The 17,972-nt window shown below is 40.1% G+C and overlaps 1 protein-coding gene, 1 long non-coding RNA gene and 1 pseudogene across 2 annotated transcripts in view; 2 read left to right on the plus strand and 1 right to left on the minus strand.

Annotated features, from left to right (window-relative positions):
* The window catches only part of LOC126083175 (uncharacterized), a 49,821-nt gene that overhangs the window by 15,237 nt on the left and 16,612 nt on the right, over positions 1-17,972 (minus strand). The gene's annotated exons all lie outside the window — the stretch shown is intronic.
* Positions 10,855-17,972, plus strand: part of LOC126083168 (transforming protein RhoA-like) — a 512,020-nt pseudogene continuing 504,902 nt past the window's right edge.
* Positions 10,976-11,996, plus strand: LOC126083170 (transforming protein RhoA-like). The gene has a single exon (XM_049896579.1). The coding sequence runs from the start codon at positions 10,976-10,978 to the stop codon at positions 11,393-11,395; it is 420 nt and encodes a 139-aa protein (XP_049752536.1). The 3' UTR covers positions 11,396-11,996.

Consider the following 17,972-nt stretch of genomic DNA (forward strand, 5'->3'; position numbering starts at 1 on the left):
CCACCTAATATGCATCAATTGGTCCCAACCAACTTAGAACAAAGGAGAATAAAGAACACTAAAGCACAAGGAAAATATAAGTCCAAAACACAGAAAGGGCCACGTAAACCAGAGACTTCATCAGTCTGAGACCAGGAGAACTAAATGGTGCCTGGCTACCACCAGTGACCACCCTAACAAGGAACATAAGTCCCTAATGGAGCAGTAGAAAAGTGGGGTGTAGAACTCAAATTCTAGTAAATAGATCAGACTTAATGGTCTGAGACTGGAGGAACCCCAGAAGACATGGCCCCCAGACACTCTGCTAGCCTAAAACTAAAACCATTCCCTAAGCCAACTCTTCAGCCAAAGGTTAGACTGCTGTATAAGACATAAGATGGTACTGGTGAGGAGTGTGCATCTTAGCTCAAGTAGATACTTGAGACTAAGTGGCTGGCTCGTGTTCGGAGGTGAGATGAGAGGGCAGAGAGGGACAGGAGCTGGATCAGTGGACACGGGAAAAGCACAGTGGAGGGGAGGAGTGTGCTGCCACATTATAGGGAGGGTAACTTGGGTAACAAAGCAAAGTGTATAAGTTTTTGTATGGAAACTGACTTGATTGTGAATTTTCACTTAAAGCTCACTAATTTGTTTTTCAAATAAAAAGCAAAATAAGTTTTTGCTGATTTAAGCCAAAAAGAAAGTGCACTGAAAACCTATGTGAAGAGACCTGCATTTACTGACATGGAAAAGATTGGCAGTGTTTGTTCTTAATCCAGAAAACTGGTTATAGAACGATGTTTCCCATGCTCTGGAATAAACAGAGTGCCTACATGTTTATATCTGCAAGGGAACAAAAATATTCTGAGGGGTTATTTTGTAATAAAATATGTTTTAAGTCATAATAAAAATACAAAACTTTCTCATCTCCTCAAGTACACACACTGACCCCCACCACGGCCTATTAATATACACACGTACCTCACATTCCTAAAGCACCCACTGACACTCCCTCCACTCCTCCAGGATGGAAACACACATACAGCACCTTACAGCCTCAAATGCACACGCAGATGTGCACTAGCAAAGGATTACACACCCACACTAACTTTCTGCAGAATTAGAAATAATGTAAATTGTCCCAGATACAAATGGAGAAGTGGCACACAAGTTAACGATCTCAATCAAACATGTAATACTCGTGACTGGAAATTTTATACACACACAGATCATTAGAAGGATGGTTTTGCTGATCTTGGCCAATCTCTTGCATCCTCAACCTATCATGCTTGCAAGTCAAGCATGATTTCATGACAGGACACTACAAATAAACGGTTGGTTTTTAGTCAATTCAGCAAAATCACTCACTTCCTGGACTAATGAGTGCCATTTCAACATGAAGGTTGGTTGACATGTTTCTTATGTTAACAAGGAAGACCTAAGAGAAGCGAGCTCCGAGGTTGGAACTTGACCGAATTTTCCTTGACAGATTTTTCTGTGCTTAAACGAGAGTGCTTTTCAAATCCTGAAGACCTGTCCAAAATTACCTTTATTCAGAATGTAATAGATAATGACTTGACACACTTGTCAGTATAAAGAGGCGTTATTGAAATTTCTCCCCACCACATTCATTTCTTCTTCTGAATAGGCTTTCAAAAAATACTGTTTCTTTTTCCTATTCACTTTGAAAGTTCCATTACAGAACTGCACAACCAAAGAATTTTAGATGTGGAAATGCTGTAAGACATACTTTCTCCTGATGCCATTCCAAAAGTTTTCCCTACTATATTTACTGTCATACAGTTTTTCTTGATGCATTTATTTAATATATAGACATTTCACAAGAAATGTTGAGGCACCAATGTTTTGCCCGAAATTTACTTGTTCCCTTGAACAGGACAGTTGAGAACCAGGTCACAGAAAGGAGCTTCTTGCTTTCCCTAGGTTCTTGCTCCACCCAGGTGGAATGGCTTAAGCTGCACCCTTAGAATTTATGAAATCAAATAAAAATTTATGAAATTTTTATTCCAAAATAAATATTTATGGAAGGAAAACAAGTTGTTTTACAATACCGTTTAAGAAAATAAAACATATAGGAATAAATGTACCCATTGATACAAAAGCCTTATTTATACAATGAAAAGTATAAAACACTGCTGAAAGATCTTAAAGAAGACCTAAATAGATGGAAAGAAATTCTGTGCTCATGGATTGGAAGACTTAATATAGTCAAGATGTCAATAATACACAAAGTGACCTACAGATAGAACACAATCCTAATCAAAATTCCTATAGTATTCATTACAAAAATGGAAAAAGAATCCTCCTTTTTCTATGGGAAGATGAGAGAACTGAAATAGTCAAAGCAATTTGAAAAATAACAAATTAGCAGGCCTCATACTTCAAAACAGATTACACAGCTACAGTAAATCAAAACAGCCTAGTACTTGTTTAAACATAGACACACAGGCCAAAGGAACAGAATTGAAAATCCAGCAATAAATCCAAACATCTATGGTCAATTGGTTTTCAATAAGGGAGCCAAATCCATTCATTGGCAAAAGAATAGTCTCTTCAATAAACGGTGCAGGCTAAATTGGGTTTCCACAAACAGAAAAATGAAACAAGATCCATACCCCACACTATACACAAAAACTGAATCAATACGGATCAAGGAGCTAAATTTAAATTTAGAATCACGCAGTTCTATGAAAAAAATAGAGAAGCAAACCTTTTGGACATGATTGGTTTTCAAATGATAGATAATCAAACACCATAATGAATGCACAAGCATCAGAAAACAAAATAGATAACTCGGACCTCATAAGAGTTAAATATTTATGCTCATCAAAACACTCAATAAAAATAGGGAAGACACAGCCTACGGACTGGGAAAAATTCTTTGGCAATTACATAAGTGATTAGAGTCTAATATCTAAAATATATAAAACTTCTACAACTTCATAACCAAAAGACAATCACATTAAGAAGTGGCAAAGAACATGAACAGACATTTTACCAATGAGAATATTCACATGGCCAACAGACACGTGAAGAGATGCTCAACGTTATTAGGCGACCCTTTGGTTAGCACCCATTGCACTTAACCACTACACCACCAGGGTTTCCAATCTATTATATATATATACCCGCATATATATTTTTGGTCGTTTTTGCTTGTGTTTTAAAATTATACGTTACATGCTATTACCAACAAATTCTTTTTCCTTGTGTACATTTTACTCACATGGTTTGCCAATGTCAAGCTGTGTGCACTTCACTCTCATTTGGTGTTACCTTTCCCATCACCAAGAGTAACTGGTGTGTAATCTCTAGAGAGTGAATTTCTGTTTCACTCCACCCCAACTCTGGTAAACACATTATTTTCTGCATATTTTTATTAGTTCATAACATTTCATAAATGTGATAATATAGAATATTTCTTTTATCGTGACAGACTTATTTCGCTCAAGATAATGTCCTCCAGGTTCTACCATGTTCCAAGGAGTTTAGGAAACTCATATTTCTGTATTGCTGAGGAGTATTTCATTGTATGTATGTACCACATTTTACTTATCCATTCATCCATTGATGGGCAGTTAAGTTGTTTCCATCTTTTTGCTATTGTGAATAATGCTGCGGTGAAAATAGGTGTGCATATGTCTGTTCCCGTCACTTCTATCAGATCCCTATGGCAAATACCTGGAATAGAATTTCTGGGTTATATGGCAGCTCTGCCAGCAGTTTTTTGAGGAACCACCAGACTGTTTTGAAAATGGCTATATCATTTTGAATTTTCACCAGCAGCGGGTGAGGGATCCAATTTTTCCAAATCCTCTCCAACACTTGTTATTTTCCCGTTTTTTTTGTTTTTGACTTTTTTCTTGTAGCCATCACAGTGGGAGTGAAATGGTATCTCATGTTGGTATTGATTTGCATGTTGGTATTGACTGGGCAGTTCTGCTCTGTCCTATAGGGTTGCTATGAGTCGGAATCGACTTGACGGCACTGGGTTTACATAACAGATATTATATATGTATTCAGGTAGGCATTTATATGTATAAGTACACATAAGTGTATATATACGTGAATATATTTATGCATATACATCTACGGGAATGTATGCACACATAGTCATATATATATAATAAATCATATACAGGGCAGTCTTATGAACATTTCTTATACATAATCAAACACCTCATGGGATTGGTTTTCCGGATTTGAAGTATCAGGACCAGAGTCTAGTAGAACATCTGGGTACACGGGCATAACAGAGTTCCTAAAGTTATACTTCACGTCCGAGTTTGCTGAGTAGTATCTGGGGTTTTAAAAACTTGATAATGGCTTTCTAAGATACAACTATTGGTCTCTACTTAGCTACAGCCAAAGAGAATGTAGGAAATGACAGACACAAAAAAGAAACTTGGGGGGGAAGGTCAAGATGGTAGAATAGACAGATGGTTGTGGCAGTTCTGGCAAACCCTCTTACAACAAAGATCCCCCCCCAAAATTGAAATGAGTATATTTATGACAAGCTAGCAGCCCAAACATCAAAGTCAAGGTTAGAAAATGAACTGAGGGGTAGGTGGAGGAAGAGACGGTTCAGAAGCACACAGGAGTTACCAAACCTGAATTACCAGGAGCCCTCAGGCACCATTCCTGGGAGTGGCTGCCCTGGGCTGGTACAAGCTTTCAGCTGCAGTTTCCCCATGGAGAAGCAGCCAGCCACACGGCCTACACACACCTCCGGAACCAGAGAACAGCACTCTAAGCAAAAGCAAAGTACTTGCATATGTTTTACCATCCACACCCACCAAGCTGGCTTCAGTGGCTGATTTCCCTGGGCCTGAGATAAGCCCTGTTCAGCACCTAGAGCCAATTTCCTGGCCTTGGAAAAGGAATAAATTTGCAACTGGGGGAAAGATAATTTACCAGCTCCACTAACCGGGTTAACTCAGGACAGAAGCGGCTCCTCTCCAAGCATAAACAGTCCACGGACTTTGAGTACCTTTCCCCTGTGAATGGACCTATATGGGCCTATTTCAGGAGAATAGGCTCTTCTTGGCAGACTACAACGATTTCAGCTGTGCAGTGGCGGTGGGGGGGCGGTAATTGATGTTTGACATTGCTTTGCCTATCAAACAAGGTCCTCACCTACCCACACCAGGGGCTTAAGGACGGGTGGCTCCACTCACGTCACCCAGCCACCCACGACAAGGGTCCAAGGATAACTCGTACCTCTCCGTTATTACAACCAAAAACATTGGGTGCCCATTGTCCATCTGCAGAACTCACCTACCTGTATGCTATAGGGAACAGGGACACGCTTTCCTCAGACACACTTGGGGGATAATTCTCAGCCCCCTGCTTTGTTCAGAGCATGAACTCCTGCTGTAACCAGATACCGATGCCGACACCCATCACCCCTGCCCCTCAAAGACTGTAGAACTGTGTCTGTACCACGCACTTGATGATCATCTACCTGGACACCTGAGTTGCATTCATACAATAAAAGTGAATGGACTCCTAGACTGATATACCTGATAACAGCTCTAGCCATCTGGGGGCAGGACATCAGAGTTCCAAAGACAAAAACAGTCAAGCTAGCTCACTCAAGCAACCCATTTGGGCATATCAAAACAAAACAAAGCAAGACGCAATGACACAATAGACAAACATAAAATAAACTAATACAATAACTTACAGATGGCTCAGAGACAACAGTCAATATCAAGTCACATAAAGAAACAGACCATGGTCACCTCAACAGGCTCTCAAAACAAAGAATCAAGGGATCTTTTAGAAGAAAGTGCCTTCCTGGAATTAACAGAGGCAGAATGCAAAAGATTAATACACAGAACCCTACAAGACATCAGGAAGGAAACCAGGCAGTATGCAGAACAAGCCAAGGGACACACAGAGGAAGTAGTTAAAGAAATTAAAAAGATGATTCAGGAACATAATGAAAAATTTAATAAGCTGGAAAAATACATAGACAGACAGCAATCAGAAATTCAGAAGATTAACAATAAAACTACACAAGTAGACAACTCAATACAAAGTCAGAGGAGCAGAATTGAGCAAGCGGAAGGCAGAATTTCTGATCTTGAAGATAAAGAACTTGGCACCAACATATTTGAAGAAAAATCAGATAAAAGAATTTTTTAAAAAATGAAGAAACTTTAAGAATCATGTGGGACCCTATCAAGAGCGATAACCTAGAAGTGATTGGAGTGCCAGGACAGGGAGGGATAACAGAAAATACAGAAAGAATTGTTGAAGATTTGTGGGCAGAAAACTTCCCTGATAGCGTGAAAGATAAGAAGGTATCTATCCAAGATGCTGATTGAACTCCACATAAGGTAGATTTTAAAAGAAAAGTCACCAAGACATTGTATAATGTAACTTGCAAAAACCAAAGATAGAGAGAGAATTTTAAGAGCAGCTAGGGATAAACGCAAAGTCACCTACAAAGGAGAGCCAATAAGAATAAACTCTGACTACTCGGCAGAAACCATGCAGGCAAGAAGGCAGTGGGATGACTTATATAAAAAAATGAAGGAAAAAAATTGCCAGCCAATAATCATATATCCACCAAACTGTCTCTCAAACATGAAGGTGAAACTAGGACAGTTCCAGATAAACAGAAGTTTTGGGATTTCATAAAAACCCAACCAAAACTACAAGAAATACTACAGGGAGTTCTTTGATTAGAAAAGGAAGAATATCAGGTATCAACCCAAGACTAGAACACTGGGCAGAGCAATCAGAAGTCGACCCAGACAGGGAAACCACAAAAATAAATCAAGATTATAAAAACACTCAAAACAGGGAAACACCAATGTTATTATGTAAAAGAAGACTACATTAAAACAATAAAGAGGGACAAAGAAATGTAGTCATATATCTTCCATATGGAATGGAAGAAAAGGTGATACAAGAAATAAAAGGTAAGTTAACATTTTTTTTTTAACATTTAGAAAAATAGGAGTAAATAGTAAGGCAAGCACAAAGTAGACAAATTATCCTACAACTTCAAAATAAAATGCAAGAAAAAATAGAGACCCAGCGGAAACAAAATGAACAACAACAAATATGAGGAAAGGAGAATATATAAAGATAATCTACTCAGCACATAAAATTAAGTGGGAAAAACAAACTGTCAACAATACACAAAAAAACACATCAAAACGATACCACTCAATTCTTAAAAAATTCCATAATTACGCTGAATGTAAATGGGCTAAATGCACCAATAAAGAGCGGCAGAATGGATTAAAAAACATGATCCGTCTATATGCTGCCTACAAGAGACACACCTTAGACTTAGAGACACAAACTAAAACGCAAAGTATAGAAAAAAATATATCAAGCAAACAACAGTCAAAGAAGAGCGAGAGAGGCAATATTAATTTCTGACGAAAGAGACTATAAAGTTAAATCCATCATCAAAGAAAGGGAAGGACACTATATAATCATTAAAGGGACAATATACAAAGAAGATATAACCATATTAAATATTTATGCACTCAAAGAGAGGGCTGCAAGATACATAAAACAAATTCTAACAGCATTGAACTGTGAGACAGACAGCTCCACAGTAATAGTCGGAGACTTCGACACACCAGTTTCGGTGAAGGACAGGATATCCAGAAAGAAGCTTAATAAAGACATGGAAGATCAAAATGCCACCCAACAGCAGCCATTTATACTTTATTTCTAGTGCACATGGAACATTCTCTAGAATAGACCACATATTAGGTCATAAAGCAAGCCTTAGAAGAATCCAAAACATTGAAATATTACAAAGCATCTTCTCTAACCATAAGGCCATAAAAATAGAAATCGATAACAGAAAAAGCAGGGAAAAGAAATCAAACACTTGGAAACTGAACAATACTCTGCTCAAAAAGGACTGGGTTATAGAAGACATTAAGGATGGAATAAAGAAATTCATAGAATACAATGAGAATGAAAACACTTCTTATCAGAATCTTTGGGACACAGCGAAAGCAGTGCTCATTTATTCATATCAATAAATGCACATGTCCAAAAAGAAGAAAGGGCCAAAATCAAAGAATTATCCCTACAACTTGAACAAATAGAAAGAGAGCAACAAAAGAAATCCTCAGCCACCAGAAGAAAGCAAATAAAAAATATTAGAAAAGGAGAAGGCGGGGCCAAGATGGCTGACTTGGTAGAACTACCGTGCATCCCTCTTGCAACAAAGACTTGGAAAAACAAGTGAATTGATCATATACATGACAATGTACAAAGCCGGATCATCAAACACAGAACTGAAGAGTTGACCTGAGTGACAGGGGAGCGAAAACCGTGCCCTGAAGCAGCGGCCGTTTCTGGAACCGGCGTCCTGCGCCATAGCCTTGAGCCCTCATGGTTCCCTGGTACCAGAGTGGTGGGGATGATTGCAGCTTATTGAGATGGGGCAAGCATGGGACACAGCCCTAACCCCTAAACCTCTGGAGTAACCTTGGTAGAGGCTCAGCCAGTGCAGGCTGCACATGGACGCTGCTGACAAGAGAACTAGCAACCACGGAGAAGCAGCGATTGTTTTTGGAGCCTGGAGCCACTGTTCCAGTCAGAAAATCTTGACGCTGGGCTTTGGACTAAGCGCAGAGGAGCTGAGCACAGCTTCCTGAGATGGTGCAAGCACGGGACACAGGCCTGACCCTCGGGGGGCAAACTCGACCCAGCCAGCGCACACACGCTACAGGCCCCTCTGGAATCTCAGATAAAACAGTCATCACCAAGCAAGATAAGTAACTTTGTCTATATTTCCCATGGCTACTGTCTCCTATCTATCTGATCCCTCCCCTCCCTGCCCCAGCTGGCTTCATTAACATTGGAATTTCCTGGGCCAGAGAGTGAAGTGCTCTGAGGGTTTTTTTTCTTTTCCCTAAGCCTTTCCCCTGGCCTGAGAGAAGCCGCAACTGACAACCAGGGGGAAAAAATTCTTCCCTGATTTCCCTAAACTGGAATAAAAATACCGAACCAGGTCCAGCCAAGAATATGAGATCCACAGTCCTTGGCTTTCATCCCTACAGGGAACAAGGTGGCTATTACAATGCAAAGGCAATTCTGACAGAAATCTGACTGTAATTGTTGCAGCAGAGAAGTGGAAAGACAAATTTTCAAGGTCTGATGCCTCTCTACCTATTAAACAGAGCCCTCACTGATCCACAGTGGGGAACTGAGGGTTGAAGCTCCACCCAAACCACCTAGCCACCTCCTAAAGGGGTCTGAGAATAGTGAAGCCTACCAATCTTTAGAGTTACAAGCATTGGGTACCTAAGGTACAGCTGCAGAGCCCACCCACCAAAATGCTCTAGGAATAGAGACACTCCTACCTCACTGGCACATGGGGGAATGCTGTCAGCATCCTGCCCTCCTTGGAGCGTGCCCCCTGCCGCTACTAGAATCTGGTGCACACAACTATCACCACTATTCCTCTAAGTTAATAGGTGACAGTCTACACCACACACTTGGTGACCCAAAATCAGAACACTTAAGCTGATTCTATTCAAGAATAGTGAATGGACTCTTAGGCTTATATATCTGGTAACAGCTCAAACCAGCTGGTAATAGGACATAAATGATTCAAAGGCTACAACGATCAAGACAGCACAATCTGGGTATATTGAAACAAAACAAGAAGATAAGACTCAGTGAGCAAATATAAAATAAATCGTTATAATATCTTCTAGATGGCTTGGAGACAGCAGTCGATATCAAATCACATAAAGCAGACCATGATTGCCTCTACAAATCCCCAGATTAAAGAATCAAAATCTTCCCCAAATGAAGATACAATCCTGGAATTGCCAGATGCAGAATATAAAAAACTAATATACAGAATGCTTCAAGACATCAGAGATGACCTCAGAAATGAAATAAGGCAATCTATAGAAAAAGCCAAGGAACACATTGATAAAGCAGTTGAAGAAATCAAAACGATTATTCAAGAACATAGTGGAAAAGCTAATAAGCTACAAGAATCCATAGAGATACAGCATTAGAAGTCCAAAAGATTAACAGTAAAATTACAGAATTAGACAACTCAATAGGAAGTCAGAGAAGCAGAAGCGAGGAATCGGAATGCAGAGTGGGGGAGATGGAAGATAAGGCAATTGACACCAATATAGTCGAAGAAAATCACATAAAAGAAATGAAAAAAATGAAGAAACCCTAAGAATCATGTGGGACTCTATCAAGAAGAATAACTTGCATGTGACTGGAGTTCCACAACAGGGAGGGATAACAGAAAATACAGAAAGAACAGTTGAAGATCTGTTGGCAGAAAACTTCCCTGGCATCGTGAAAGACAAAAGGATATCTATCCAAGATGCTCATCGAACCCCATACAAAGTTGATCCAAAAAGAAAATCACCAAGGCATATTATCATCAGACTTGCCAAAACCAAAAATAAAGAGAAATTTTTAAAAGCAGACAGGGATAAAAGAAAAGTCACCTACCAAGGAGAATCAAGAAGTTCAGACTACTCAGCAGAAACCATGCAGGCAAGAAGGCAATGGGATGACATATATAGAGCACTAAAGGAGAAAAACTGCCAGCCAAGAATCATATATCCAGCAAAACTTTCTCTCAAATATGAAGGTGAAATTAAAACATTTACAGATAAACACAAGCTTAGAGAATATACGAAAACCAAACCAAAGCTACAAGAATTACTAAAGGAGGCATCACTCCCTGCCCTCCCACCACTGCCCGCCCTCGCTCGCTCGAGCTCCCCGCCTGCCACCTGCCGTCCTTCCGCAGCTCTCTCGTTAGTCAGCCACCGCCTCCTCAGCGACCAGCCAGTGCCTCTGAGCTCGTGACTCATGGAGCGGAGTCCTCCTCACAAAGAGGCCGGACTCGGAGTCGCCACCAAAGTGCCTTTCATCTGAGAAGTTCAAGGTACTTTGCAGAACTTCTGCCACACTCGCTGGGCATCTTGCAGCACATTTGTAAGTGATGGCTGCCATCGTGAAGAAATTGGTGATTGTTGGTGATGGACCTTGTGGCAAGACCTACTTGCTCAGAGTCTTCAGCAAGGATCAGTTCCCCGAGGTGTATGTGCCCACAGTGTTTGAGAACTATGTGGCAGATATTGAAGTGGATGGAAAGCAGGTAGAGTTGGCTTTGTGGGACACAGCTGGGCAAGAAGACTATGATCGTCTGAGGCCCCTCTCCTACCTGGACACTGATGTTATATCGATGTGTTTCTCCATCAACAGCCCTGATAGTTTAGAAAACATCCCAGAAAAATGGACCCCAGAAGTCAAGCATTTCTGTCCCAATGTGCCCATCCTCCTGGTTGGGAACAAGAAGGATCTGCGGAATGATGAGCACACAAGGTGGGAGCTAGCCAAGATGAATCAGGAGCCAGTATAACCTGAAGAAGGCAGGGATATGGCAAACAGGATTGGTGCTTTTGTGTACATGGAGTGTTCAGCAAATACCAAAGAGGGAGTGAGGGAGGTTTTTGAAATGGCCATGAGAGCGGCTATGCAAGCCAGACGTGGGAAGAAAAAATCTGGGTGCCTTGTCTTGTGAAAGCTCGCTGCAAGCACAGCCCTCATGCGGTTAATTTTGAAGTGCAGTTTATTAATCTTAGTGTATGATTACTTGCCTTTTTCATTTATCTATAGTTTACCTAAGATTACAAATCAGAAGTCATCTTGCTACCAGTATTTAGAAGCCAACCATGATTATTAATGATGTCCAACCCCTCTGGCCCACCAGGGCCCCTCTGACACTGCTCTAACAGCCCTCCTCTGCACTCCCACCTGACACACCAGGCACTAATTCAAGGAATTTCTTAACTTCTTGCTTCTTTCTAGAAAGAAAAAAAGTTGGTAACTTTTGTGAATTAGGCTCTAACTACTTTCTAACTAACATGTCCTGCCTATTACCTGTCAGCTGCAAGATATTCTGGTGAGTCTCCACTTCAGGACACTCCTCCTAAATGGGTCTCACTAGCATAGCTCTGAAGTGGGCATCCAGTTTTTTGAAAATGTGCTCAGTCGGAAAGGCCCAAGTCCACGCAGCTGTGGCAAAGTTACACTTCTGTGGTCATGTTAGTTACCTTATAGTTACTGTGTAATTAGTGCCACTTAACGTATGTTACCAAAAATAAATATATCTACCCCAGACTAGAGGTACTATTTTTTGTATAATTGGATTTCCTAATACTGATATTTGTCATCTCTGCAGAAAGTGTATTGGTTTTTTTAAAAAGAAAGTGTATTTGAAAATAAAGTCAGATGGAAAATTCCTTTAAAAAAAAAAAAGAATTACTAAAGGAAATTCTTTGGTCAGAAAATCAATAATATCAGATACCAACACAACACAAGGTCACAGAACAGAACATCCTGATATCAACTCAAATAGGGAAAACACAAAACCAAATAAGATTAATTTAAAAAAGAAAAAAATGCTCAAAACAGGGAATCATTGAAGTCATTATGTAAAAGATTACAAAAATCACAAAAGAGGGACTAAATACAGGAGGCATAGATCTTCCATATGGAGAGGAAAACAAGGTGATATAGGACGATACAAGTTAGGTTCTTACTTAGAAAAATAGGGGTAAATATTAAGATAACCACAAAGAAGTCTAACCATTCCATATTTCAAAATAAAAACCAAGAAAAACATAACGACTCAGCAGAAATAAATTCAACTACTATGAAAATGAGGAATGCACAATATACGAAGAAAACATATGGACATGTCATTAGGGATCAGTCCCTGGAGAAGGACATCATGCTTGGCAGAATACAGGGTCAGCGGACAAGAGGAAGATCTCAATAAGATGGATTGACACGGTAGCAGCAACAATGAGCTCAACCATGACAACGATTGTAAGGATAGTTCAGGACCGGGCAGTGTTTCGTTCTGTTGTGCATAGGGTCACCATGAATCGGAACCAACTTGACGGCACCTAACAACAACAACATCCCTCATGAACTTAGAATCAAAAATCCTCAACAAAATTCTAGCCAATGGAATTCAACAAGATATCAAAAAGGTAATTCATCCTGACCAAGTGGGATTCATAGCAGGTATGCAGGGATGGTGCAACATTAGAAAAACAATTAAGGTAAGACATCATATAAATAAAACAAAGGACAAGAACCACATGATTTTATCAATTGATGCAGAAAAGGTATTTGACAAAGTTCAACACCCATTCATGATAAAAATTCTCAGGGGAACAGGAATAGAAGGAAAAATCCCTCAGCATAATAAAGGGCATTTATACAAAGGAATAGCCAATATCACCCTAAATGGAGAGAGCCTCAAAGCACTCCCCTTACTATTGGGAACCTGAGAAGTATGCCCTTTATCACTGCTCTTATTCAACATTGTGCTGGAGGTCCTAACCAGAGCAATTAGGCTAGATAAAGAAATAAAGGGCATTCAGATTGGGAAAGAAGAAGTCAAAGTATTTGAAGATGACATAATCTTATACACAGAAAACCCTTATGACTCCTCAAGAGTCATAAGATCATGTCATCTTCAACACCCATTAATCTTATTTGGTTTTGTGTTTTCCCTATTTGAGTTGATATCAGGATGTTCTGTTCTGTGACCTTGTGTTGTGTTGTGTTGCCTACTGAAACAAATAGAAGAGTTCAGCAGAGTAACAGGATACAAGGTAAACATACAAAAATCAGATGGATTCCTCGACATCGTCAAAAAGTACATCAAAGTGGAAATCACCAAATCAAGACCATTTACAGTAGCCCCCAAGATGATAAAGTACTTAGGACTAAATCTTACCAGAGATGTAAAAGACTTATACAAAGAAAACTAAAAAACACTTCCACTAGAAACATAAAGAGACCCACATGAGTGGAAAAACTTACCTTGTTCATGGATAGGAAGACTTAATTATAAATATCTCTATTCTACCAAAAGTGATCTATACATTTAATGCAATTCTGATTCAAATTCCAACAACATTTTTTAATGAGATGGAGAAACAAATCACCAACTTGATAAGGAAGAGAAACAGGCCCCAGATAAGTAAAGCATTACTGAAAAAGAAGAACAAAGTGGGAGGCCTCACTCTAACTGATATTAGAACCTATTATACATAGACCAATGGGACAGAATTGAGAACCCAGACATAAATCCATCCACATATGAGCAGCTGATATTTGACAAAGGCCCCAAAGCAGTTAAATTGGGAAAAGACAGGCTTTTTAACAAATGGTGCTGGCATATCTGGATATCCATCCACAAAAAAGGAACAAGACCTGTACCTCACACCATGCACAAAAATAAGCTCAAAATGGATCAAACTCCAAAATATAAAATCTAAATGATAAAGATCATGGAAGAAAAATAGGGACAACATTAGGAGCCCTAATACATGGTATAAACAGTATACAAAACATTACTTACAATGCAGAAGAAAAAGTAGATAACTGGGAGCTCCTAAATATCAAATACCTATGCTCATCCAAAGACTTCACCAAAAGAGTAAAAAGATTGCCTACAGACTGGGAAAACGTTTTCAGGTATGACATTTCCGATTAGCGCCTCGTCTCTAAAATCTACATGATACTGCAAAAACTCAACTGCAAAAAGACAACACAATTAAAGAATGGGCAAAAGATATGAACAGACACTTCACTAAAGAAGACATTCAGGCGGCTAACAGATGCATGAGGAAATGCTCGCGATCATTAGCCATTACAGAAATGTAAATGAAAACTACAATAAGATTCCATCTCACTCCAACAAGGCTGGCATTAATCCAAAAAACACAAAATAATAAATGTTGGAGAGGTTGTGGAGAGACTGGAACACTTCTACACTGCTGGTGGGAATGTAAAATGGTACAACAACTTTGGTAATTGATTTGATGCTTCCTTAAAAAGATAGCAATAGAACTACCATAAGATTGAGAAATCCCACTCCTTGGAATATCCACCCACTGTGTATCCTTGAGAAATAAGAGTCTTTACACGACCAGATATATGCACACCCATGTTCATTGCAGCTCTGTTTCCCAGAGCAAAAAATCGAAGCAACCAAGTGTCCATCAACAGATGAATGAATAAATAAATTATGGTATAGTCTCACATTGGAATACTACCCACTGATTAAGAACAGTGATGAATCTGTGAAGCATTTCATAACATGGAGGAATATGGAAGGCATTATGCTGAGTGAAATTAGTCAGTTGCAAAAGGACAAATATTGTATAAGACCACTATTATAAGAACTCAAGAAATAGTTTAAAGAGAGAAGAAAATATTCTTTGATAGTTGCGAGGGGTGGGGGGGAGGGAAGGATGAAGAGAGAGAGGCATTCACTAATTAGATAGTAGATAAGAACTTCTTTAGGTGTTGGGAAACAACACAATACAGATGAGGTCAGCACAACTGGACTAAACCAAGAGCAAAGAAGTTTTCTGAATAAACTGAATCCTTAGAAGGGCAGCATAGCAGGGGCGGGGGTTTGCGGACCATGGTGTCAGGGGACATCTAATTCAATTGGCATAATCAAATCTTTTAAGGAAGCATTCTGCATCCCACTTTGGAGAGTGACGTCGGCGGTCTTAAAAGCTAGCAAGCAGCCATCTAAGTTGCATCCATTGGTCTCAACCCACCTGAATCAAAGGAGATTGAAGAACACCAAGGACACAAGGTAATTACTAGCCCAAGAGACAGAAAGGGCCACATAACCTGGAGACTACAACAGCCTGAGACCAGAAGAACTAGATGGTGCCCAGCTACAACTGATGACTGCCCTGACAGGGAACACAACAGAGAGCCCCTGAGGGAACAGGAGATCAGTGGGGCAGTCCCCAAATTCTCGTAAAAAGTACAGACTTAATGGTCTGAGACTAGAAGGACCCCAGTGGTCATGGCCCCTAGGCCTTCTGTTGGCCCAGGACAGGAACCATTCCCAAAGCCAACACTTCAGTCATGGATTGGACTGGATAATAGGATGGAGAGGGATGCTGGTGAGGAGTGAGCTTCTTGGATCAGGTGGGCACTTGAGACTGTGTTAGCATCTCCTGCCTAGAGAGGAGATGAGAGGGTAGAGGGGGTTAGAAGCCGGCGGAATGGACATGAAAAGAGGGAGTGGAGGGAGAGAGAGCGCCGTCTCATTAGGGGGAGAGCAGTTGAGAGTATGTAACGAAGTGTATGTCAGTTTTTGTGTGAGAAACTGACTTGCTTTGTAAACTTTCACTTGAGGTACGGTAAAAATTTAAAAAAAATGTCGGCAGTTCAAATCCACCAGACGCTCCTTGGAAACTCTATGGAACAGTTCTACTCTGAACCATAGGGTCGCTTTGAGTCAGAATCGACTCGACAGCAAAAGGTTTGGTTACGGGTTTTGGTGGTCTTTCAGAAGTAGATTGCCAGGCCTTTCTTCTGAGACACTTCTCGATGGACTTGAACCTCCAGCCTTCTGATTAGTAGCCAAGCATGTAAGCATTTGCATCAACCAGGGACTACAATTTTTTCTTACAAGAACTGGATTTCCCTGCAAATGGCAACGCTATGGAGTCAAAGCTCCACTTGTTTGTGCTCTGTCCATCAGGAGAGCAGACAGAATCTTGTAGGGCTGAAGAGAAAGAATTATTTAATTAAAATCATGGCAACTGATTAAAAACAACAAAGTGTCGTTGACCAGCAAGGATAAGATCAAAAGTTTTAGTTGAAAGTTTTCCAGGCTAAATACACCAACTGATGAAATTTTCACTAAAACAGTTAATTCAGACTGGTAATTTCAAGGCAAAACTAATGGGAATAAGGAGAAATCACCGGTAATTCTAACAAAATCCTTATCTTTGGAATGCAGTATATACGAAGGCAACATTTCACAGCAAATGCTAAAAGAGTTTGCCAATATAAACCAACTGATCCAAAACCCATTGCCGCCACTTCAATTCTGACTCATAGTGGCCCTGTGGGACAGAGTGGAATCGCTCCACAGGGTTTCCAAGGAGCAGCTAGTGAATTTGAACTGCTGATCGTTTGGTTTGCAGCTAAGCCCTTAAGCAGTAGGCCATCAGGGCTCGGGCTCAGGAATAAGATGCAGTCCATCTGGTATTAGTCTACAAGTGGACAATCACAATACATGCGCAATAGACATTTACTCAGTAGACCTTTACTAGGAGCAAAGAAATGCCACTTAATCTGGAGAATACTTCCTGCTCTCAGTGACTTTAGAATCAAATATCCAAGTTTAGACTGTAATTCAAGTCAGAACACCCATTCCGCGTGAAAGTAACCGGCAAAAAGCAGTGGGTTGTGGGGGGAGTCAGGAATGACTTTATTACACGTGTAACAGGAAGGTGAAACGTGAAGCCCGAGCAGAAGGAGTAACAGGCATATTTGCATTTATTTGTTCATGTGTATACTTATGAGTGGGTATTAGTTCACTTACTGTAAATGTTCAGAGTTACTTCATAAGCTGATCATTGCTCATATTTAAAAGCATCATAAAAAGAATTGTATTCAAGCCTGGTTCACACGTGTTAACACAGATAAACTACAGAAGAGGCCATGAACACAGTCTAAACACAAGGAGGTAGAGGAGCTGCACGCTGGGTTGGCCCAGTGGAACCCTGTCACGGGATGCTTTTGAGAGAACACGATTGTTTCTCTGGGTGTTTTCCCAAAGCCTTGGAATATACCCCAAACTTCTCTCGTTTTTTCTAGTATCTTGCTACCCACTGATTTCCCTGAAATCTTTAATAAAGGTCATTGCTAACTATAAAAAAAAAAAAAAGGAAAAGAAACTTGTCTACAAGACGAATAGTCTACGTAAACCATGGCCTCATCTGCCGTGAGACCAGAAGAGCTAGATGACACCCAGCTACCACTACCATCCCTTGTGATCAGGGTCACAATAGATGGATTCCGACAGAATGGGACAAAATGTGCAACAGAGCTTGAAATTCATTTCAAAGAAAAAAAACAAAACAGGCTTATTGGAC

This window comes from Elephas maximus, chromosome 9, assembly GCF_024166365.1.
Source record: "Elephas maximus indicus isolate mEleMax1 chromosome 9, mEleMax1 primary haplotype, whole genome shotgun sequence".
NCBI lineage: Eukaryota > Metazoa > Chordata > Mammalia > Proboscidea > Elephantidae > Elephas > Elephas maximus.